Raw genomic sequence first — 23,821 nt, 5'->3', positions numbered from 1 at the left:
CCACGAAGCGCTGCTATTGGCCGCCATCCGCGTCGGTTGCTATTGGCTGAGCTCGCCCCGAGGCCCTGATCCCATTGGAGCGCGCACCCCGTCCCTCGCCGGGTTCCCCGCGATCCGATTGGTGGAGGGGCCTCCTGCGGTCCCGCCCCGTCGGCCCTTCTGTGGTCACGCCTCTCCGCTGTCAATCACAGCCGGACCCGATTCTGAGTGGGCAGCGGCGCGGGGCGCATTGTGGGGGCCGGAGCAGAGCGGTCGCCATGGAGACGAGGCCTGGTCCCGCTCTGCGAGCCTGACCCCCAGCCCCTGACCTCTTCTTGACCTTTACCAGTGACCCCTGCCCCAAATGAGACCCCGCAAGGCGTCCCCATCGACTCCCCAGTCAGTAGGATTGGAAAGGACGAATGTTTATTCAGCGCAGGGCAGAGCGGGGGATAGTCCCACCCAAGACGTGCGCACCCGACGTGGCAACTTGCCTTGCTTATCTGCAGCAAAGAGTTACATGGGCCTGAAGTTTCACAACGCGCCCGTACATATTCATAGCCTGTCCCCGCTTCGTCTTAAAATTAGTCCCAAGCAGTCATTTCCGGAAACTCCTCCCATTTGCACCAGGGAGGTGGTCAGTGTTAGAGGGAGTTAGGAGAATACAATAATTTAGTACCTTTTTAGAAATGAATGCACTAACTATATAGAAATGGGGGGACAGAGAGAGGGAGTTAGGAGACTCTTATCAAGCACAGATAGAGCGCTGATGGCATTAAGCTAGGATGCTACTCAGTGTCTTTGCTAGCCGTGGTACATTGTGCAAATTACCTAAAGCAAGAAGCTTTTTTTAGGATCTTTGAGAGTATAGCCATCTATGTAGTAGTAGGTGCCTTTTCTGCATGCAGCTCTTCTTCAAGTGAGTAATATTTACAGCATGCTTATGGATAGGAAGATGATGTTATTTTGCAGTGACGAGGAAGAGTCACCAACCTTCATCCCCACGACCCCTGATGACGACCACCAGGAGACACTGCGCAAGCGCAGATGGGAGGAGTTTCCAGCAATGACTGCTTGGGACTAATTTTAAGACGAAGTGGGGACAGACTGTGAATATGTACAGGTGCGTTGTGGAACTTCAGGCCTAGTAACTCTTTGCTGCAGATAAGCAAGGCAAGTTGCCGCATGAGGTGCGCATGACCTTGGTGGTGTGAGGAAAATCTCACATAACTTTCTTTAGACAGAATCTTCTGTGAAGCTATTTTATTTGCGATTGCAAGGGCGGGCGTCCTGTCAATCAGGAGCGCATTTTAGTAAACAAATCCTAACCTTTTATTCCCTATTAGCCGACACCTGATCACCTCCCCTGTTTCCTCATTGGCAGAGTACTACAGGTTCACAAGCTGCTCGACCCTCCTCTATACCATATATGTACCATTTTTCTTGTTTTCAACCCTTGAATTTCTCCCTTCTTGTGTGTTGAGGTCTTGTGATCTTTGTTTTACTGTTCTCATACTGCTCATCCTGTTTGTTTCAAGCTTGCAACTTATTTTGGAACAGCGAGGCCTTCTACCGTCCACTCATCTACTTAGCATTTCTCCTTGTTATGACTACACAACTACCTTGCAATACAGAAAATTAGTTCTGTACTGCAAAAACACAACTTTGTTTCTCACAGGGGGACTACCCCCGTGCCGCCCAGCGCTGAATAAACACACCTACTTTACAATCTTATGGATTGTGGAGTCCGTTTTCCATAATCCACCGCCCCTAAGCCATTCCCCACCACACCACCTAAAACCCTTACAGCTGCCCACTACGGTAGAGGCTGGAATGCTCAGCACACCATGCAAAGGATTCCACGGCCCTGCACGTGGTGTTGGAATTTTAATGGAATGCAGGCGTTTGAAGGTTTTGTGCCTCTCCCTGGCTTAGGAGAGGCAGCAGCACAGTGCCCGCCGGCACCAGCTCGATGTCAGCTGCTCCCTTGGACGTGTCAGGATGAAGATGGTCTGAGTGGCCAGAGACACAACACTTTCCTCCTCGTCATTCTGCAAGGGCCGGAGGACTGCAATGGAGAGAAACAGAGCAGAAATTAAACCCACCTGTCTGCAGAGACTGCGGGCAGAGCCTGTCACCCCTCCACCCGTCACTTCCCGCAAAGACACAGAGGGACCAAGGGGTTAGAGTCAGAGAATCATTAACTATCCTGCGTTGGAAGGGATCACTGAGCCCAACTCCTGACTGCACACTGGATGGCACAGGACTTAACACCACATATCCAACAGCTTTGTCCAAATGCTTCTTGAACACCCGCGAGCTCGGGCACCATGCCTGCTTGCCTGGGGAGCCTGCTTCAGTGCCCAACCACCCTCTCAGGGAGGAACTTTTCCCCAAAATCTGATCTGAACATCCCCTGACCCGGCTTTAAGCCACTCCCTCGCCTCCTATCACCGGTCGCCTGAGAGGAGAGCTCGGTGCCTCCCTCTCTGCTCCCCGTCACAAGGAAGTTGTAGACAGACGTGTTTTGCTGTTAACATACTCCAGAAAAGCCCTTTTTCTTAGCCAGCGCAGTACTGGCCAGCTTCAACCCCAGCCGAGCTTTTGGCCATACAAACTTTCTCCCTTCCCTCTGAGAAAGGTGAATGCCCCCTGCCCCACCGGTCGTGGACCCACACCCCGCTGCCCTCACTCACTGCTGCAGATTTCATGGATCTTCATCTCGCTCTGGTCCTTGCAGTGCTGCGCGGCAAGACCTAGGCACAAAGCTGCTGTCAGAAGCCTGCAAGGCTGCCCCCAGGCCCACTTGCATGGGGACCCAGTCCCGGGGGGGTCTCTAGGGACACTGGGGCTGCTAAACGCTGACAAAAGAGGGACCCCGGGGGCTGTGGCTCACCGATGAACCTGACGGCTGCCTCCCGCAAGGCGACCTGAGTGTGCTGCAGGTACGGCAGGCTCTGCTGCAGGTATTTCTCCACCTTTCCCTTGTCCTGCACGAGCTGGAGAGAGCGCAAGGTTACAGGGCTTGCAGACCCTGCCCGGCTGGACAGACCACCCCCTCCTGCCAACACCCCCCCTTCCCCTCAGGCCATTCCCATCTCCCAGCCACGAGCCCTGTGGGGCTGGGGTTTTGAGGTATGGAGAGAGCTGTTGTCTTTACCAAGTACTCTGCGATCCTCCAGGTCTGCTCTGTCTGCGCCAGGTGCTTGAGTTTTCCCTGCTTCAGGAAGTCTGCAGCGGTGACAAGGGCTTCCAGGGAGGCCTGCAGAGCAGCAGAGGCTGAGAGATGGCACCAGAGCCCAGGGAAGGGGACCTGGCAACGCCCACCTCTTGGCAGGGCTGCAGGCCTTTCCCAGCCCCCGGTGGGATAATGCAGTGGGGGGTGAGTGTGAACTGTGTTTGGCATAAGGAAGGAGGGGAGCTGTGCCCCCATTCTCCATGACACAGGCAGCTGCACCCCGAAGGGACACACATGCCAAGTGCCCGATTACCTTCAGCCCTGGCCCCGGACACCCAGGCAACCCCTGTGGTGTCAGTCTGCTAGTCCCTCTAGTCAGATATGCCATACGCACCTTGGCCACGCTCTGGGTCTGGTCACTCAGGTGAAAAAAGAGTGGGAGCAGGCCCCTCTGCACGACCTTCTTCAGCTGCCTCTTGTGGTTCCACAACACAGCCTGCATCACTTTGTTGTAGAGGCAGATGGAGAGCTCTTGCAGCTGGCTGCACTCCTGGTAGGGAGGAAGAGAGGAAGACTTCAGCAAGAGCTGCTCCCTGCCCGCGGTGAGCAGGGGCGTTAGGGTGGCTGACGTGAACGGAGGTGCTACAGAATCAGAGTGTGCTCAAAGGAGCTGTGGCCAGATCTGTAGCCACACTGAAAGGACGCAGCCCCACTAGAGGGAACGTAAGAGGCCTCCTTCACGGGGGGCAGCTGTCATGAGAGTGCCCATCTGTGGGCTCAGGTCCTGCAGCAGCCTTACATCGTTAAACAGTGGCAGGATGTCCCCAGCCACTTGCAGAGCGATGGAGCTGGCCTGCTTCCTCTTCACGTGATCCATCAGGTTTCGGATGAGAAGCAGGGCCTTCATCTTGGTGTCAGCCCTGGCAACGTGCAGGCCCTGAATGATGCCTGGCAGCAGCACGGGAAGTTTTCTTGCCTGGAGGAAGGACAGAGTTTCCATTTGGTGAAACGATGAAAGGCCACCCTGGCCAGAAGCCTGTGGTGCCAGAGCACCAGGCTGCCATCTTGCTCGCGCAGAGGCAGCACGAGAGTCGCAGCGGGCAGCAGCCACCAGACAGGCGATGGCCATGGGCAGCCCTTGCGTATGTGAGGGGAGCAAGGGTAGGAAAAGGAGGGCAGCTGAGCAAAGACTCTGTGCTCCCTTTTCGGACCCGCTCCAAAAGGTACACGGCATGCATGGAAAGCTCCCCAGAGAGCCGCTGGGCCCCTCCATGGCCAGCTCATTTCTTGGCCATTTCTTCTGCGCCACAGAGCTGCGGGCAGAGCAGAGCCCTCCCAGCTGGCCGGGAGCAGGCCATGATACCTTCAGGACAAAGGCCCACCGGCCTTCACAGTAGTGTGCCCTGCTCACCGTGACAGGTGTCTCTGACGCTGGGAGGAGAGCGCTGAGCACCACCGAGTACGTCACTCGGTTGGGATGCTCCAAGAGCCTCTGGAGGTGGCGCAGGGCCTCCGAGTCGTCTTCTCCAACATCTGGGTGGGCCAGCAGCTGAAAGGAACACAGCATTGAGAGACTGTCGGAGCCTGCAGGGCTGCAGGCAGCTCCTGGCTCTCCCGGTGCCTCAGGCCAGGGGCAGCTGTGGCTGAGGAGGGCCGCAGGGCCCCTGAGTGCCCTGTGCCTGGCAGCACCCAGCAGCCTTTCTTTGCCTGCTCCTCCCGCACAGACGTCCTGAAGGAGCTGCCAGTTTGGGGGTAGATGGGCAGAGGCACACACACGGCCCTGAAGAGGAGCAAGGCCTCGTCCAGTAACTCACCGCCAAGTGAGGGATGCAGTTGTCCTCTGGGATGAAGCCCGGGAGCCCGCGCAGCTTCTGCTCCTGGAGCACGCCAAGTGTCTCCCTCAGGACATTCTCCATCGTCTGGTTCTGGGAGAACATGGTTTCCCACATGGCCAGGGCAGCGCTGCAAGGACGGAGCACTCAGTGAGCAGGGCACACTCCGCCCCAGCGCCGTGGCCTGCACAGGCCCTGCAGGCCCCAGGCTGTCCTGCAGCCCTGGCCCTGCCGCCCCCCTCCCTTGGGGTGCCCTGGGAGCCTTGTCCAGGCAAGCAGGAGAGGGCAGAGATGACGTTCCCTGTGGTGGCAGGGATCCTGGCTGGCCTGCTCAGCTCTGGCTGCCCTGGCTGTGGCCAACCACGGCTGGAAAGCATGGCGGCGTGGAGGGCCCTGCTCTGGAAACGCAGCGTGGATTTTGCTGTGGATGTGTGAGGCAGAAATTCTCCTGTCCCCTCCCCTCCCATACAAGAAGCCCTGAAGGTTGGCATGCCTGTCAGATGATGGCGAGATCTGCAGCAGGGTGCTGGCCACCTCCCTTGGCCGCTGGTTGGCCAGACAGAGGATGAGGATGTCCAGGCTGCGCCGGGCTGATGCCGTGTTGATGTACTCCACGTGTCTGTAGATGCACCTCACGATCTCTGGCACCTGGAGAGGCAAAAGTGGAGTGCAGACGTACTTTCAGCCACTACTCACACAACTGCCCTTCCCATGGCTCTGGGATGGCTTCCAGGGATTGCCTGCGGTGCCTGAGAGGGCTGGACGTGGGAGGGAGGAAGCGGGGCCTGACATGGGCTAACGGGCAGGGCAATCCAACTGCAGGCCACTTACGTCGGTCAGCCAGGAGGCAGGGTCTTCGATGGCCATGTCCAGCACACCGCTGACCTCCTGTTTGTCGTATGTGTTGGAGTCTCTCAGGGCTTCAATGACCTTGAGGATGACGTCTGTCCTCTGAGACTGCTGGAGGTATTTTCCAAAGTTCTGCAAGGAGGAAGGGACGTAAGACACGTTGCAGCAAGTGCCCCGATGGTGCTGCAGAACTGAGCGGTGAGAGCAGCTCTGGAGACAGATGCCTGAGCGTGCTGGCAGCAGTGCCCACGGGAAAGCAGGAAGCAGGGGCTGCAGTCCCTGCGTGGTGGGGGCTGAGAAGAGCCCTCGGGGTGAGGGACCAGGGTTGGAGGCATGGGCCCAGGGTGCTGGCCCTGGAGATATGCGGGGCTTGCTGGTGGCCAGGAGGGCCAGGAGAAACTGCTGCTGGGAGGCCTATGGAAAGGCCCTACTCAGGGACAGCAGGACCGCGCGGGCCAGAACAGCGAGGCCACACCAGCCGCACTGATGCTGGAGCCCTGTGTTCCCACAAGTCTCCTGCTGCTGCTGGGACAAGTGTGCCAGGAAGGGAGGAACTCATTACCGTGGCAATGTCCGTGGCAGTGGGTAAAGGAAGCCTTGGTATGGCCTCAGCTTTCCCCTGAGGCTGTTGACTAGCTTCTGGTGCTGTTCTTCCTAAACACGGCAGCGGAGGGGGACAAAAAGAAGAAGATTCACAAGGACAAGCCACTTTTGTTAGGAGGCTTACCAAGTGGTGAAAAGAGCTTTTGAGTAGGAATGGCTGAGGAGGGCAGAGATGCTGCAGAGCCCAGGGAGGCAGTGTTGGACAGAGATGGAAAGCAAAGGCAGACAGCTGATGGGAGCAACGGAGATGGCAAGAGAGCAAGGGCTGACGTGTGCCTCAGGGGTACACATGCAAATGCTCCCAGCCTGGGACACGCAAAGGAACGAGAGCCCTGCGTGCAAATCGCACAACTAAAACGCTATTGGCCTAACTGAGGTGTGGGGGGTGGCTCGAAGGGCTGGAGCGCTGTAGTGCAGGGATACGAGGGGGACATACAGGGATCCTCTCTCTAGGAAGACCGCTCTAGAGGTCTCCACAAGAGCGCTCCATGGCACTACTTAGGAGAAGAAGCAAGTGCCTCAGGCAGTGCCTGTGTCTGGAGGGGAAGGAAGCCCAACACAGCTTCTCTTACTGTTTTTCTGGATGAATTGGAAGAGGTAATGAAGAGCATCCGAAGCCTCCCATCGTATCTGCCTGTTCTCGCAAGTGTGGCAAAGGAGGAGCCATCCCACCAACTGTCCCAGGAGCGGCACATTGCACTCAGTGTATCCTCCATCAGCGCTGTGGTCCTGGGCGAGAGAGAGAGGAGGGAAGTGCTGTGGGAGGCAGCTGGGGCCAAAGTCCTGGAGCCAAGAGTGTGCCCAGGGCTGGCTCCCAGGTGAGTCAGCAGCCTTGGCCATGCCTGCTCTCCCACCGTGCTCCCTGGGCGCTTGAGGCCTGCACAGGACGGGGGGCAGAGCTGGCTCCCAAGAGTGCTCTCAGGGACTGGGAACATCCCCCACTCGGGGTCCATGGGCAAAGGAGGGCTGAAGGCCCTTGCTTCAGGGCTGAGCCCTAGCTGAGGGTCTGTAGCCGGGCTTGCCTCGGCAGCACCCCTGAGCTGCAGGCTGATGTGGTCTGCGGGGAAGGGGAGGTGGGCTGGCTGGAGGGGTGCGTGGCTCCTTACCTCCGGTGAGAAGCGTGTGGCTAGCCAGCTGGTCAGCTTCGCGGCCCTCCCCACGGCCCTCTCGCAAATAGCTTCGCTGTGGGAGTTGGCAAAGGGCAGCAGAATCTGTGAGGGGAGAAAGTGCTGGTCTGCCCTGGGAGCTGATGCCCGCTAAAGCAGGAGCATCAGTGCTGGGCTCCCGCAGCACTCCGATCTCGGGAGGAAAGCACCACGGACAGGGAGGCAGGTGGACAGCAGCAGCACCAGTGGTGACCAGTGCAGTGCCTGGGAAGAGGGGTCCAATTCCTGCCGCTGTGTAGACGCAAAGGAAGCCCAGGAGTGCCATGGGCAAGGCTTTTCTCCGACACAGGAGGAGTCTGTGGAGGGGAAAGGTCTGCAGCCAGGGGATACGGGGCTGCCAGAAGACCTCAGTGGGCAGCCCCCGGTTCCCCCAAGGGAGGCGGGCACCCTTCCTGCCCTGTGCTGCCTGTGCGTGGCACTGAAGTAGGGTCTGTCCGTTCCGGAGTGGATGCTGAATTCCCTCCGGGTGGGGAAGCGCCCCTGGGAACACTGCTCTTGGCAAGTGGCAGACCTGCAAGATGTCCTGCAGCTCAGTGAAGCCAGAGGTGGGAGAATTTCTTATGAAGAGCCTCAGCATGCGGTCCATGGCATCCAGGGTCTGCAAGGACAACAAAGGGGTGGCAGTGGATCTCCAGTCCCTCTCCCTCTGCCAGGATCTGCACAGATCTCAGCACAGAGCAGCCAGGGATCAACCCAGAGGGATGGGTGCTCCAAGAGCTCTCCCAGAGCATACCCTCAAGTAGTAGATGCGGCTCTCGCACTCCAAATGCTCGTGTGAGGGCAGCAAGAAGACACTGCTGAAACAGGCGAGCAGGATGCTCTTCTTCTTGCCCTCCAGCACTGAGTTGACATAGCTGCAAAGAAAGCAAGGGGCCTCGTTGTCACGGTGCTGGGAGCAGGGCCTCAGGGAGGAGGACGCAGCACTGCGGGGCCTCGGTCCCTGCCATGGGGACTGCCTTCCACCTTCCAGAAGCCCCGAGGCTTGGCGAGCAGCGGCCCCGCGGCTGGCACTGCCAGGCTGCTGCCTAGACAGGGGAAGCCTGGAAGCCAGGCCCAGGGCCAGAGCAGGGGCTGGGCACGTACCTCAAGTGGCCAAGTGCAAGCATGGCTTGCTGCTGCACCGCTGTGTGCAGAACGTCCAAGGGCTCCTCTTCCAGCAGCACCTGCAGAGCACAACCGGGATGGCACCGGGCATCGGGCGGCCCAGCTCGGCAGCGCCAGCAGAGCTGGTCCAGGTCAGAAGGGCCGGTGGAGCCCCAGTGCCCCCAGCCAGCTGTGGCACCCAGAGGGCCGCCCTGCCACCTCCCTGCTGCTGAGCTCTCCGCTGGCGGGGCTTCTCAATGGCCCCAAGGCCGTCAGGGGCAGCTGAGTGTCCACGCAGCGCTTGCCCCCGCCAAAGCCCTCGAGAGTCCCGTCCCCACAGCCTGCCCTTGCACCCCTCCCAGAGCCACCAGGGGGTGTCCCATCACCTTAATATGCTCTGCCAGCTGGTATTTCTTGCAGAAGGCATCGAGGCCGCACCACAGGTCGCAGTTTTTGGCACTTCTGCACACGCTGATGATGCTCCTTAGGAACTTCATCTTCAGGTCTTTATCCTGGCAGCCGGGTGGCAGAGAGACCAACGGGGAGTGTGAGAGGGGAGACCCATGGCCGGCAGCAGGACCAAAGCCTCGAGGGGCTCAGGGCTGTGCGGGGCTCCTGGAGGGCGGCAGCTCTGCCTCGCCAGCAGCCCGCCAGCATCCTGGCAGCAGAGCTGCGCGACCCTCAGGAGACACAGGCACAGCCACCATGGCAAGGCCACACCTACCTGTTGTGTGCTGCTGACGAAGGTCAGAATGCTGTACAAGCTCTCCTCTTCTTTCTCGTAGACAGCTAAGCTGTCAGCTTCTAAGAAGGCAGGAGAAGAAGGAGGGTTGTAGAGGGTGGCCAAAGGCAGGAGGGAGGAGAGGAAGGAGCTCTGGCCTCCCTCCAGCCCCGTGCTTGCTCCCCTGGCACAACCTCCCTGGGGGTGTCCGGGGGCTGGGCTGCCATGCTGGTCCTGACGCTGAGCAGGGTGTTCTTGCTGGCCCCCCCCCGCTCCCTAGCCCCAGCCCTGCTCCCCCTGATGGGAGCCCTCGCTCACCGTTCAACAGCAGCTCCCTGACGTGCTCATGGTGTTCACTGGGAGCTGTGTTGTCCTGACGAGCCTCGGCCTCCACCCATGCCAGCATGGGGCTGCTGGGTGGTCGTCTCTCCTCCATACTGCGGGCTGAGGGTAGAGAAGAGGCAATCTCACAGAAATGGCTCGGCGCTGTGTGAAGACGCGGGCTATGCTCGGGGACTGCTCCGCAGCCTCGTGCTCCTGCCCTGTCCCGTCACAGCTGTGCCGGACACTGGGTGGCCGGGGCTGGCTGCTCTGGCTTTTATACGCAGCAGTGGGGAGTGCCCAGGTGATGTCACAAAGGGCCCTTCTGTGACCCGCTGCCGACTCAGGGAGGGCCGGGTGTCCCCTGCAGGGGCACAGGGGCAGCTTGGAGAGAGGGAGGTGGGGGAATCTCATCGAGTCGAGATAGAGCGCTGATGGCATTAAGCTAGGATGCTACTCAGTGTCTTTGCTAACCGTGGTGCGTGCCACCACGTGTGTGCCACCAAGACACACTGCGCAAGCGCAAATGGGAGGAGTTTCCGGAAATGACTGCTTGGGACTAATTTTAAGACGAAGCGGGGACAGGCTATGAATATGTACGGGCGCGTTGTGAAACTTCAGGCCCATGTAACTCTGCTGTAGATAAGCAAGGCAAGTTGCCACGTCAGGTAGTCATTGGTGGGATTACCCCCCGTTCTGCCCAGCGCTTACAAGCTTACTGATTGTGGACTCCTTTTTCTTTAAGTCAGCTTGCCTGTGGGCACCGGGCTCCTTTCAGGGTCTGCCGAGGCCCCCGTTTGCTCTCGTGTCTCTTGCCATCCAGCTCATCCCATAGCCCCGGGGAACACCCTTCAGCACCCTGTGGAGCCCTGCCTGTCCCCTTCCGCAAGGGTCAATGTTGAAGATCGACTCCACCTTAAGGGCCATAGTGCCTTTTGTGGCTTCTCTCCTCTCTTTGAAACAATGAGGATAAAACAGAAAAGATGTAACATAGCAAGCTGAAGGGATTGCTGAACTTGATAAATTGTTGTATCGGCCTTGCTTTTGTATATAAGACTGAGTTCTAGCCACAAAATCAAGGCTGAAGAAGAAACATGGTGCCCATGAAATTAGCCTTAATTGAATTAGCCTTTCTTTGCCTGCTCCTCCTGCACGTACGTCCTGGAGGAGCTGTACATTTGGGGGTAGATGGGGAGGGGTGAGGGTTGTCATATTTACCCAGATATTGCCCCTTACATAATCGTATCTCCCTGTCTCTAAGGGGGAAACGGATCCTAGGCCAGGAGCTGGTGGGGCTCATTGAGAGGGCTTTAAACTAGGTAAGACGGGGGACGGGGCTGAAACAGCTTGTTAGAGCTGTGCCGGGGGGACAATGGCAAGGCTGGGAGAGAAGGCAATGGCCCAAGTGAAGTGCATCTCCACTAATGCATGCAGCATTGGTAATGGCATGCATTAATGCCATGAGCGCAGTGTTGTGGGGAAATCCCTGAGTGCGTGCAGCAGGCTTCAGAATTCACTTGCAGAGGCAGGAAATGTCCCCATCCCGCAGCACCGCTGCATCCTGCCAGCGTGCAGGGTTCTTTAGGTGGGTCAGAGAGTATGGGCTGATGCGTTTCCAAGTTGAGAGAGAGAAGCACGTCTTTTTGAGGTAACAACTCGTAGGATCTTTGCGAGTAAAGCCATCTTTGTAGTAGTAGGTGCCTTTACTGCATGCAGCTCTTCTTCAAGTGAGTAATTTTTACAGCGTGCTTATGGATAGTTGTTGTTTTGTTAACAACTTCTTACGTCGTTGTTAACAAATGATGTTATTTTGCGTGTTTTCTCTGTGGTTCTAGGTCCCTTCTGATTTTTGCAGAATTACGGGGCTTCCTGCAATTGTGACCTTATGCCTTCACCTCTATTTCAAATATTATCAAAGTTGCAACATTGGTGGTAAAGTGATGGAGCAGGGTTTAGGGGAAATGTATCATCCAAGTTCCCTGTGCCAGAGTGTATCTGAAAACAACAGCAGTAGGCATGTAAGATGTAGCCTTTTTCAGGGTTGGAGACAGTTTCTTTTGTTTTTGGAGCTTTTTGCTGCTCTTTTGCTGGCTGTAGAGTCTTGTAACCTTCTGGATTTTAAGTGCTTGGAATTCTCTTAATAGGGGGATATTTAGCATCAGTTGCTGGCTAACTTGGTTTTGGGATGTGGTGGCATATGCTTCTGTTTTGGGGTTATAAGTTAATCTACAAATATAATATTTTTAACCTTTTTGGGTTATATTTTAATCTCTAGATATATCAAGCCATTCTTTGTGAATCCTCTTCAGAAGATAGGCGCAGTATTATCAAGAGACTGAGCAGGGTCACCTTTTTCATCTGTGAAGGATAAGTCTGCAATTACCCGTGCTGGGGCTGCTGTGCATTCATGTCCTGTTGGCATTTGTGGACCTGTAGTGGTTTAACCCGGCCGGCAGCTAAACACCACACAGCTGTTTGCTCACCCTCCCCCCTCCCTCTCTGGGATGGGAGAGAAACGGGAAAGCGAAGCCCGTGAGTTGAGATAAAGACAGTTTATTAAGACAGGAAAATAATAATAACAACAACAACAACAATAATAATAATAACAACAATAACAATAATAATAATATACAGTGATGATAATAGTACTACTAATAATTATGTGTACAAACAAGTGATGCACAATGCAATTGCTCACCACCTGCTGACCGATGCCCAGCCTAACCCCAAGCAGTTTGGCCCCCATCCCCCGTCTAGCCACCCCTATATATTGTTTATCATGACGTCAGATGGTATGGAATACCCCTTTGGCCAGTTTGGGTCACCTGTCCTGGGTCTGTCCCCTCCCAGCTCTTACTGCACCCCCAGCCTGCCCATTGGCAGGACAGAGCAAGAAGCTGAGATGTCCTTGGCTTAGTATAAGCACTGCTCTGCAACGATTAAAACATCGGGGTGTTATCAGCACTCTTCTCATCCTAAGCAAAAACATAGCATTCTACCAGCTACTGGGAAGAAAATTAACTCTGTTCTAACTGAAACCAGGACACTAGTACGGGAGGATACATGACTATCTGGAGGAGTCACAGTCTCATCTGAGTCATCACCCTGTTCCTGTGGTCGAGGGGGAGGCTTAAATACATCTGTCAGGTCTTGTTCTGGTCCCTGATGAATTTTACTTGTCTTAGTACACCTCTGCCCGATGCTGCACGCTGAACAACACCATCTCAACTTGCCTTTAAGTCCCTTACTGTTTCCTCGCTCAAGGGCTAACACCATGGGGTCCTGTGGAGGCACAATTCCACAGTCCCTCTGCCACTCTGGGTGATTTCGGAGAGTGAAAAACATGTCTGCATATGCAGCCTCATCCCATTTTCTTTCTCTTCTCAGAAACAGCATCAACTGTAATATAGTGTTATAAGTAATAGTTCCATTGAGGGGCCACTTCTCTCCATCCTCTAATTTATAAAGTGGCCACCACTGATTGAAATGCTAGAAATGGCTCAGCCTTCAAAATAAGATTAAATAAAAAAAAAATAGGATTTATTGAAAGAATAGAGGTAAGCAAACAGCGCTGGGTGCACCAGGAGCCTCCGCTCCACCAGGACGCACACCAGTTACATCAAGTGTCTGATTTTTATGCTCCTAGACTAATACATATTCATTACTACTTCTAAAAAAAATAGGTTATTATAATTAGCTTCCGGGGTCCAGTCCCTCCTACTGAAGCATGCGCATCAGTCTCTGGTGGTCCCTCTGGGGGTCTCTAGGGGTCTTTCATGCTGAAGGCTCGTAGTCTTCCTCTCCAAGTTTTTTTCTTGTCCTTCCCCTTTGTACTCCTTGGCACCATGTCAAGTTTATACAGCATCCCCTGCAGGTCTTGTCTCCTAGCCATCCTTCAGCTTCTTTTTTTTCTTCTTCTTAATCTCTTGGCCACCTGGCCAGATATCAGAGGACTGCAGAGTATCCCATAACAGTCACTAGTTGTTATCAGTTGTTCTGAAACCCCCAGACATCAAAGACTTCATACAAACACAAATAGCTTTCTTATTGACACTTCATGAGTAATTAAAACATTCCTCACCAGCCGTTCACAGGGACAGTCACACCTATAGCCGTGTTAAATTAATCTCGAAGAAGACAAAAAAAAAGGGCTGTAACTGTTAGAAATAGAAGTTTGGAATAACAAAAGCAAATGGGTTCATAAATTTGAGGAGTATTTTCTGAAGACTTGATAAATTGACTAGAATGAGGGGGAGACTGGGACACACTGCATCTGTGGTTCAAGAATTAAATTGCCAGTGCAGGACCCAGAGGCAGACAGGACTGTTCTTTATTGACACAAATTGTTAAAACATTCCTAACACAATATTTGATAAGAGTTCTTTTACTCTCTGTTCCCCCTTGCCCCACTATATCCCTCCAATGTGTAAGTATACATCCTAAGGGACTTTTCTGTGAGATTTCTTTGCTTTGACTTTGTCCCATTCTAATCTATAGCAGTTAACGTTCCACCGTCCTCTAAGGAGCTGTTTACTAATTTATCCCAATCCCTCCAAAATCCACAGTATATGCAATTAAAATCAGGCAACCGTAAATCAACTGCCTGTAAACGATTACACCATGGACAGCTGAGCCTGAAAGACCGATAATACACCAGAGCAAATTTAGTTCCCTTTGGCATACACCCCAATAGCAGTCCTTATATTACACTGTATTTACCGATGTTTAAAAGAATACTTTAACAACAAATGTCCAGGCCTTTACAAATACAACATACAATTATTATTCCAATTCGAATTATTCCCCCAGCAGATGCAAACGCTATAACAGTTATCATTAAGGCTCACTTACCCCCCCTCCCGTCTCTTTTCACAATCTTTTAGGAGGTTCCTTGTGGTTCTTGGAACCAGGGTATAATGGCTTATACTCAAAACCCCTTTTGGCCGTTCTATCAGCCCCCAAAAACCCTTTTGGCTGCTCTACCGGCCACCTCCCAGGACACCCTCAGGGTTCATGTCGCGTGCTAGACGTCTCTATGAGACTTATCGACCTCCCCGGCAAATTGGCTTAACTTTATTAACATATACCGTTTGTCCACAACCACAGGATCTTCCTCTATCCCCGTAGTGAGCGGCAGGGAAAGGAGCTACTCTGAGAAAGAAAAAAAGGGGCTTGGGGTGCACCTAGGAGGTCCACTCTACAGTCGATCCCACAACCGAACAGAGTCCTCCTGCCTGGCTTGCCAAACTGACGTGTGGAAAAGACTCCACAACCATTGGGTTGTAACGTAGGTATACTTTCTTATAGGGCACCGGGTGCACTGGGAATAGCTTCCCTCAAAAAGTGCTCACCTGCCCGGTCATCTCTCACAATTTTATGCACAAACACTGTTACATATTACATGAGCTCTAATACATATTCATTAATTTCCGGAAAAGGCAGACCTCTTCCAAGTACTCATTTCCATACTCCCCACCCTTAGCTCCTTTTGGTTGCGCCTGCGCAATGTATCCTGGTGGTTGTGGGCAGGGGTCTTTCAGGATGAAGGCACCGAGGAAGAGGGGGTTAAGCTCTCTTTGCCTTTGTGGACTTTGACATTCTGTTGGACAGTTTAAGCCTTTTTTGCTTATCTTTGCCTTGTTTCCTGCCACCAAGTTGTTCATTCTTTTTTAACAAGACGTTCATTCTTCCCTCATCCATTAGCCTTGAACGATACCTTCTTTTTACATCTCCTTCTAATCTACATCCCTATAATTAGGATATTTTGAGGTTCTCATCCACATCCCCAATACTTAAGATATTTTACCATATACGTAATGTAGCTAGATACTAATTCAGATAGTTCATTTAACATCTTCCCCATCTCACCCTCCATTAACAAACAGGACCTGGCAAAGCTCTATGAATGGCTAGTGCTTCTGCAGAGGATGAGGAATTCCCCTACATTATGTCAATTATCTGTGGCCTGGGCATTACAACCAATTCAGACAGCGTGGTGTGACGTAATTATTTACCATTATATGGATAACATTCGGTTTGGTAGGCCAGAATGCTTCCAGGATTCCGATTTCAAGTTTATTTGTGATACTTTGGAAGCAAAAGGGTTGAAGATAGCCCCAGAGAAGGTTCAATGGGAACAGCCATGGCTATATTTGGGTTGGAAAATATCAGACTCTACTATTCGTCCCCAGAAAGTTGATATAACTACGGTGTTACATAATTTGATAAATGTACAAATGTTCCTGGATAATATTCAGTGGGGTTGCCACATTGTCCAGATTACTAATGATGTCTTAGCTATATTACTACCTTTATTGCGGTGCAGGAGTGCAAAGCACCAGATTACGCTAACAAATGAGCAACAGCAGGCTCTTTCACAAGTAGCTTCTCAGGTTGCAGCTGGCGCTGTTTGTAGACGTATAGCAGAAGCTGCACTCTCCTTACTGGTAAGCAATCGTGTGTCTCATCCATTTGCGGTGCTTGGTCAGTGGCAAAAAGAAAAGGGGGAGAGTCAGGGGCAACAAAGACAGAAACGGTATCAGGAGGATACCACTGACACTAACAGCACTGGGAATGGGAATGGCATAAAGGAAACAGGTGATAGCAAGGGTGGAATGATAGGGCAGCATTTTTGAGTTCTGGAATGGATTTTTCTACCGATTCAGCAAAAATCGCGTGTTCAGACACGGGCGGAAGCTATCGCAGAGTTAGTACTTAAGGGTCGCTCTCAGAATATTGAGATCAGCGGGCAGAAACCAGGAGATATTAGTCTGCCGATGACTCAGGACCATTTGGAATGGTGTTTACAGCAATCCATACCGCTACAAGAAGCTGTGTTAGATTACCCAGGATTGGTACATTCCCAAACTCCAAAGGGGCCTCTCTGGCAAGTTATAAGATCATATAAATGGCATGTAGTACCATGGCTTTCGTCCCGACCAGTGGTGGGTCGCACTGTATACACTGATGCAGGTGTGGCAAGTAGAAAGGCTGTGTGTGTGTGGTACGAGAACAAAAGTTGGGAGAAATACATAATTCCGGAGGAGACAGGGGATTCATTACAAACATTGGCATTGTCTGCAGTTGTTTGGGCTTGTCAATGCTGGATGCATGAGCCGATGAATATCTTCTCAGACTCTGTGTATGTTGTCAACGTGGTAAACCAGATAGAGGATGCCTTGATAAGGCCAACTAAGAGGGACAGATTATTTCTGCAGCTGCGAGATGCCATTCAGGGGAGAACTGCACCTTACTGTGTTATCCATATACATAGTCATCAGTTCTCGATCGGGTTAGCAGAAGGTAATTCACAAGCAGACAAGTTGGTGAGTATAGTCACAGAGGGGCCTGAGAGTGATTTTGCACGTGTGCGAGTGTCGCACGAAAATTTCCATCAGCATGCAAGGGGTCTTTGGAGGATGCTTGGATTTACTTGGACAGAGGCAAAAGGAATAGTAAGAGCGTGCTCTTCCTGTAGTCATCATGGACCAGGGCTAGGTTTGGGTATTAATCTACGGGGTGTTAAGGCACTTTAGGTATTGCAAATGGATGTAACGCATGTACTGGAATTTGGTACTAAAAGATATGTTCATGTGAGTATTGATACTTTTTCAAGATTCATATGGGCAACGGCGCAGGGGGGAGAAAAAGCACACCATGTATGTAGACATCTGACGGTGTGTGTTGCCATTATGAGAGTGCTACAGCAGATCAAGATGGACGATGGTCCAGCGTATGTCAGGAAAAGGGTTAGAAAATTTATGAAAATGTGGGGAGTAAAGCATATCGCAGGTGTTCCATATTCTCCCACGGGCCAAGCGATTGTCAAGCAATCACATCAGGTTTTAAAGGAACAATTAGCCAGATTAAAAGAAATCAAGGACATCGATGAGCGATTGTCCAAGGCATTGGTTGTCTTGAACCACTTATGTTTGACTAGTGACCGAGAAGACCCTCCTGCAAGTATTCATTTTCAAACAGTAAATAGAGCAGCACCAAATGCGTTACCACAAATAAGAGTGAATTACCTGAGATCCTGCTACAGGAACTTGGAAAGGGCCATTCGGGTACAGAAATACAAATAACACCTGTGATTACAATGACGCTGCTAAGCAGGGTTTAGGGGCTTATGTCACGGAGACAAGGGGTAACAACTATAGCGTTTGGAACAATCGTACAGCTATGGCCTTACCTCCTGATGTTTTTCTGATTTGCGGAGATAGGGCCTGGTAAGGTATCCCTGCAAATGCTATTGGAGGTCCTGTTACTTAGATAAACTCACTAGATTTGCTCCTAGCTTGTCACACTTGCATAAATCACCAGACATAAATGGGCATTGCTCACATCGGATTGCAATGATAATGTTGAGTTGCTTGGTGTTCTGACTAGAGTGGCATCTGCGGCCGCACTTAATGATTTAGAAAAATTGGTATGCTGTAAGCCCATGGCACGACAGAGATGCTTGAGGACATGTTCAAAATAGTCTGCGACACGCGCTCTTACAGGATCGAGCTGCTATTGACTTCTTGCTTTTGGCTCAAGGGCATGGGTGTGAGGACTTTGAGGGAATGTGCTGTTTAAACCTTTCTAATCATTATGAGTCAATTCACAAATCCATTACTTTCCTGAAAGAGCACATGAGAAAGATTCAGTATGATATCAATCCTTTCAATCAATGGCTCACTGATTTGTTTGGAACAATGCATAGATGGTTCCTGGGATTAATCAAAGAGGGATTAAGGATTCTGTTTATTGTGTTGTTAATCATCATTGCGTGTTGTATTGTAATAAATGTGGTTAAAGGGTTACTTGCAGAACTGTTACATTGGGCTTGGTTTGCTCAAAAAGAAAAAAGGGGAATTGTTGAGGGATTTTTGAAACAGTAAGGAGGCCGTGACTTGCTGCAGCTGAGCAAACCAAGCTACTAGGACAACTATGAGAAGTTCCCATGACAGTGTTTCCACATAGCCCGACTGAGAATTTAGAAAAATATTGTTGCCAGCAGATGGCTTCAAGGACAAGATCTATGTGACTGCTAATCCCAAGGGGTTGTTTTCTTGCAGTTGTTTATCTGAGTGCTTTTGACCATTAATCTTGTGTGAGACACTATCCGCCTCTGTTAAATTTGCTATAAAAGTCAGGCTATTCGGGTAATAAAGAGAGAGCATGATCTGACCATGCTGGTGTCTGTTGTGTTTTTGGCCTTTCTTCCTGCAACACCCACTTCTGAACTGGCCTTGTGCACTGCTCATACACACAGGGCTGTTCAGAGACACGAGTCCTTGCCTTGCACTCACATTGGCAGTGCACTTCAGCACTTGCAGGGTCTCTCTGGCTCCTGCAACCACTGCCAGAGGCTGGGAGGCACCTCAGCCCTGTGGTGGGTGCATCGCCCTGCTCTTGCCTCTTCTGGGATGCCCCAAGACATGAGTATTGAGCACAGGGACCTTGGAGTTTCAAGGAAGCAAATCTCAGAGCTGCATTCAGCTCTTGCACTTTGAACTAGACGGTCTCTGAAGGTGCCTTCCAACTGAACTATTCTGTGTTATTCAGGCAGATGCCCCGTGGCTATTATGCTAGAATGATGGCATCTGAAGACGCTCTCTGCCCCACTGACCTTCATGACACCCCTAGGGATAGCTGATAGCCTTTGTGCTCACTCGTGTTCCTGTGCATACCATGTGCCTGCAGGTAGCAGCAGCAGCAAAGGATTTCAGGTCCCGTGTCTCCCCGGTACATGGACAGGCCCTGCTCTTCTCCTAAGCCACCCAATCTCCCAGGGAGCCTCTCCCAGGTGAGCCCGACTGTGCTGGCCTCACCGGCCACTGCTGCAGCCCCTGGCCATGCTCCCCACAGCCCCAGCTGGCGGTGCTGCTCTGCAGAGCCAGGGGGCTGTGGTGCCCGGGGCACGGGGGCACTTTGTAGGGCCGTGCTGGTCAGGCTGGGTGTCAGAGCCAGCTAGTGGGGGCCCTGCCACTGACCACATCCCACAACTGTGGCCATGGGGTGCTCAGAGGTGCCCAGCCTGGCAGAGTAAGGAGCCTCTTTGGACTCTCTTCCTTGGGCACCTTTGGATCTGACAGCAGCTCTGAAAGCAGAAGTGAGCCTTCAGGCACAGCCCTTTTAGGAGAGAGATGATTCTCTGTAGGCCAGGTGTGCCACTGCAATGCACACTGCCTGTTCCTGCCTGCAGTCCCAGCACAGCCCCACAGCAGCACTGGAACCAAGCCACAGGAGCAGCAAAAAAAAAAAACAACAACAAACAAACAAACAAACAAAAAAAAAAAAAACAAAAAACAACTTTAATTGAATAAAAAGCACAATAAAATGCAGAATTGTATTTCTTTTTGGACAGCTTTTGTAATAAAACTGGGGGAAAAACAATCAGCACGAGAACATAAGACAGGCTTTGCTTATTACGCGTACCTTTAAGAGTGATTTGCAGAACAGGGCAGGCAGCTTGTTGTTTATGAAATACAGTTGGTCTTCAGTTTCCACACAGCATTCTGAAGTTCCTGGTTCCTCATGCTGTAGATGAGGGGGTTCACTGCTGGAGGCACCAGCAAGTACAAAACTGCCACTACAAGGTCCAGGGTATGGAATGAGATGTAGGGGGACTTCAGGTGGGAAAACATGGCTGTGCTGAAATTCAGAGAGACCACAGTCAAGTGAGGGATGCATGTGGAGAAGGCTTTGTGTCGTCCCTGCTGTGAGGGCATCCTCAGCACAACCCTGAAGATCTGCACATAGGACAGAGCAATCAAAACAAAACACCAACTCAGTAGAAAAAAACTAGCCATAGTAATTCGAATTTCCCATAGGTAAGATTCTGAGCAGGAGAGCCTGATGATCTGGGGGATCTGACAGAAAAATTGGTCCAGGGCATTGCCATGGCTGAGAGGTAAAGAAAATACATTGGCAGTGTGCAGTACAGCGTGGAGAAAGCCACTGCCCCAAGCAGCTGCTGCCATGGTGGCACAGGCTCTGCTGCCCAGGAGGGTGCCATAGTGCAGAGGCCTGCAGATGGCGACGTAGCGGTCATAGGACATAACAGTGAGAAGGGAAAATTCTGCTGAAAACAAAAAGACTAACAGAAAGACCTGTGCAGCATATCCTGCATAGGAAATGGTCCTCATGTTCCAGAGGAAATTTGCCATGGCTTTGGGGAGAGTGGTGGGGATGAGGCCAAGGTCGAGGAGGGCAAGGTTGAGGAGGAAGAAGTACATGGGGGTGTGGAGGCAGTGGTCGCAGGCTATGGCTGTGATGATGAGGCCATTGCCCAGGAGGGCAGCCAGGTAGATGCCCAGAAAGAGCCCGAAAGTCAGGAGCTGCAGCTCCCGTGTGTCTGTAAATGCCAGCAGGAGGAACTCGGTGATGGAGCTGCCTTTACACATTTATCGCCTCTGAGCAAGGGAGCCTGTCGAAAAGAAAAAATGACAGCATAAAATTTAATTACTTCTCTGACCAAAACCCATTGCAAGTCTCACAGAACACCTTCCCACACAATAATCTGTGCCACGTTCTTTTCAGGAAGAGCTTTCTGCAGCTCCTTAGCTTATGTCCGATTGTTGCTCTGAGGGTGCCACAACAAGCGTGGGGCTCTTCTGTGCGCTCTTCGGCAGTCAGTCCTGGTCTGCAGCAACACTTAGAAGGGAACCTGGAGTGGTCTGAGAAGTCTGCTGGCCAGGGACATCTCCCCGTTTGCAGGTCATGAGGAGAAGGTCAAACAATTCCCTAAGAAAAAACAAAGGTAATGTTGGTACTGTCTGTACACTGAAGTGTGTGAGGTGCCTCATATCTACAGCAATGATCAAGGAGCCTTAGTCTTTAGTACTACTACTCCATTCCTATCCCTCTGAATCACCACACAGGTGGGAAAACGAAGGCAGAGAAAAGTGTAGTGCCTTCAGGTAGGTCTTGCCTTGCAGTTCTGCTGTGCAGTGCCCCGGGGAGGTGTGGGGCTGTGAGCAGCCTGTCCCTGGCAGCAGGCTCTGGGCAGCAGCAGGACCCTGCCCTGCCATGCCGGGGGAGCTCCTTCCACCCGCAGCTTCTCCCCGCAGCCCCTGGGCAGCTCCCTGGCCAGGCTGAGTGCTGAGCCTGGCAGGCAGCAGAGGCCCTGCCCCAGCACACAGAGCCCCTGGGGCACAGCAGGGACCCTGCTCTGCACCACAGCCCTGGGCACCCCTGCCTGCACCCCCGGCTGCACAGCCTGCAGCCAGCCCCAAGAGAAGGGAGCCCTCGGGCCCTGCACGCTGACCCTGCAGCACACAAGCCCTGCATGCCCTTCAACTCCAACACTGACTGTACTCCTGACAGCTCCCATCGGCTGAGGGCTGTGGCAGCTCCAGGAGAGCCTGGCAGGGCATGCAGAAGCATTGGCCTGCACCCAGAGACGTACCGTGGGGAGGTGGCTCTGATGATTTCTCTCCCTGCCAGCTCTCCTCTGCCTCCCCCCCAGGCTGCCCTGAACCTCTCTCCCACTTCTCTCTCCTTCCCCTATGCCAGCTGCAGGCAGTGCCCCCAGCTCTGCTGTGCCTGGCAGAGGAACTGTTCATGGGCAGAGCTGTCTCTCTGCAGTGCTGCCTGCTTGCCAGGAGCACCCTCCCTCCATCCCCTGAGCCGTCCCAGCTCAGCAGCACAGGCCCAGCCAAAACCTTTTTACTGACCCCCCCGGTATCACAGAATCACAGAATCACAGAATTTCTAGGTTGGAAGAGACCTCAAGATCATCGAGTCCAACCTCTGACCTAACACTAGCAGTCCCCACTAAACCATATCCCTAAGCTCTACAACTAAACGTCTTTTGAAGACTTCCAAGGATGGTGACTCCACCACCTCCCTGGGCAGCCCGTTCCAGTGCCGAACAACCCTTTCAGTAAAGAAGCTCTTCCTAACATCTAACCTAAAACTCCCCTGGCGTAACTTTAGCCCATTCCCCCTCGTCCTGTCACCAGGCACATGGGAGAACAGACCAACCCCCACCTCGCTACAGCCTCCTTTAATGTACTTATACAGAGCAATAAGGTCACCCCTGAGCCTCCTCTTCTCTAGGCTGAACAAGCCCAGCTCCTTCAGCCGCTCCTCGTAGGACTTGTTCTCCAGGCCCCTCACCAGCTTCGTCGCCCTTCTTTGGACCCGCTCAAGCACCTCGATGTCCTTCTTGTAGCAAGGGGCCCAAAACTGAACACAGTACTCGAGGTGCGGCCTCACCAGAGCCGAGTACAGGGGGACGATCACCTCCCTAGCCCTGCTGGTCACAGTGTTTCTGATACAAGCCAGGATGCCGTTGGCCTTCTTGGCCACCTGAGCACACTGCTGGCTCATATTCAGCCGACTGTCCACCACCCCCCCCCGGTCCTTCTCTGCCAGGCAGCTCTCCAACCATTCCTCTCCCAGCCTGTAGCTCTGCTTGGGGTTATTGCATCCCAGGTGCAGGACCCGGCACTTGGCCTTGTTGAACTTCATACAGTTGACCTCAGCCCATCGGTGCAGCCTATCCAGATCCTCCTGCAGAGCCTTCCTACCCTCGAGCAGATCGACACACGCACCTAGCTTGGTGTCATCTGCAAACTTACTGAGGGTGCACTCAATGCCGTCATCCAGATCATTGATGAAGATGTTAAAGAGGACCGGCCCCAGCACCGAGCCCTGGGGGACGCCACTAGTGACTGGCCTCCAACTGGACTTGACTCCATTTACCACGACTCTTTGGGCCCGGCTATCCAGCCAGTTTCTAACCCAATGAAGCATGCGCCAGTCCAAGCCAAGAGCAGCCGGTAGGTTGGGGCAGAGCCCAGGAGCCTCAGGCACTCAGAGGATATGGAAGACCTTTCTCAAGTAGACAACGCAGATGCAAACTCCAAAGCCTCTCACAGTGTTAACAGTCCAACTGAGGGACATTAGTGACAAAGCCTCCCCATGGACTTGTTAGAGCAGGAAAGTGCAGGCAGTGATAACAAGGAGAACAAGGCCCAGTAAAGGTGGCCCTGATGCTGAGGAAACCTTCATGCGTTCCATGAAGTCCAACAGTTGGGCGCTGACCCCAGCCTCTGGGAAGGGAGATCCTGTCCCTCCAGTCCCTCCAGTGGGT

The 23,821-nt window shown here is 52.8% G+C and overlaps 3 protein-coding genes across 4 annotated transcripts; all 3 read right to left on the bottom strand.

The window, feature by feature from the left end:
• Positions 1-1,831: 1,831 nt before the first annotated feature.
• Positions 1,832-5,116, bottom strand: LOC137846422 (maestro heat-like repeat-containing protein family member 7). The gene is made up of 8 exons (XM_068664359.1): positions 4,972-5,116; positions 4,569-4,706; positions 3,957-4,133; positions 3,552-3,707; positions 3,140-3,241; positions 2,876-2,978; positions 2,676-2,735; positions 1,832-2,047 (listed from the first exon to the last, which is right to left on the bottom strand). The coding sequence occupies exons 1-8, from the start codon at positions 5,104-5,106 to the stop codon at positions 1,911-1,913; spliced, it is 1,008 nt and encodes a 335-aa protein (XP_068520460.1). The 5' UTR covers positions 5,107-5,116; the 3' UTR covers positions 1,832-1,910.
• Positions 5,117-6,627: 1,511 nt separating this feature from the next.
• On the bottom strand, positions 6,628-9,662 carry LOC137846425 (maestro heat-like repeat-containing protein family member 7). Of its 2 annotated transcripts, XM_068664362.1 has the most exons (6): positions 9,077-9,653; positions 8,691-8,770; positions 8,341-8,461; positions 8,119-8,205; positions 7,548-7,652; positions 6,628-7,170 (listed from the first exon to the last, which is right to left on the bottom strand). In XM_068664362.1, the coding sequence occupies exons 1-6, from the start codon at positions 9,185-9,187 to the stop codon at positions 6,961-6,963; spliced, it is 714 nt and encodes a 237-aa protein (XP_068520463.1). In that variant the 5' UTR covers positions 9,188-9,653; the 3' UTR covers positions 6,628-6,960. The 2 variants fall into 2 exon arrangements, with proteins under 2 accessions (XP_068520463.1, XP_068520462.1); XM_068664361.1 differs by having other exon boundaries at positions 7,126-7,170; positions 7,548-8,205; positions 9,077-9,662.
• Positions 9,663-20,198: 10,536 nt separating this feature from the next.
• On the bottom strand, positions 20,199-21,125 carry LOC137846406 (olfactory receptor 14A16-like). The gene has a single exon (XM_068664337.1). The coding sequence runs from the start codon at positions 21,123-21,125 to the stop codon at positions 20,199-20,201; it is 927 nt and encodes a 308-aa protein (XP_068520438.1).
• Positions 21,126-23,821: the final 2,696 nt, after the last annotated feature.

The sequence above is a fragment of the Anas acuta genome, chromosome 32, assembly GCF_963932015.1.
Source record: "Anas acuta chromosome 32, bAnaAcu1.1, whole genome shotgun sequence".
NCBI classification, from domain to species: domain Eukaryota; kingdom Metazoa; phylum Chordata; class Aves; order Anseriformes; family Anatidae; genus Anas; species Anas acuta.
The sequence above is the reverse complement of the archived record's forward strand: the minus strand, read 5'-3'. Positions and strand labels throughout refer to the sequence as shown.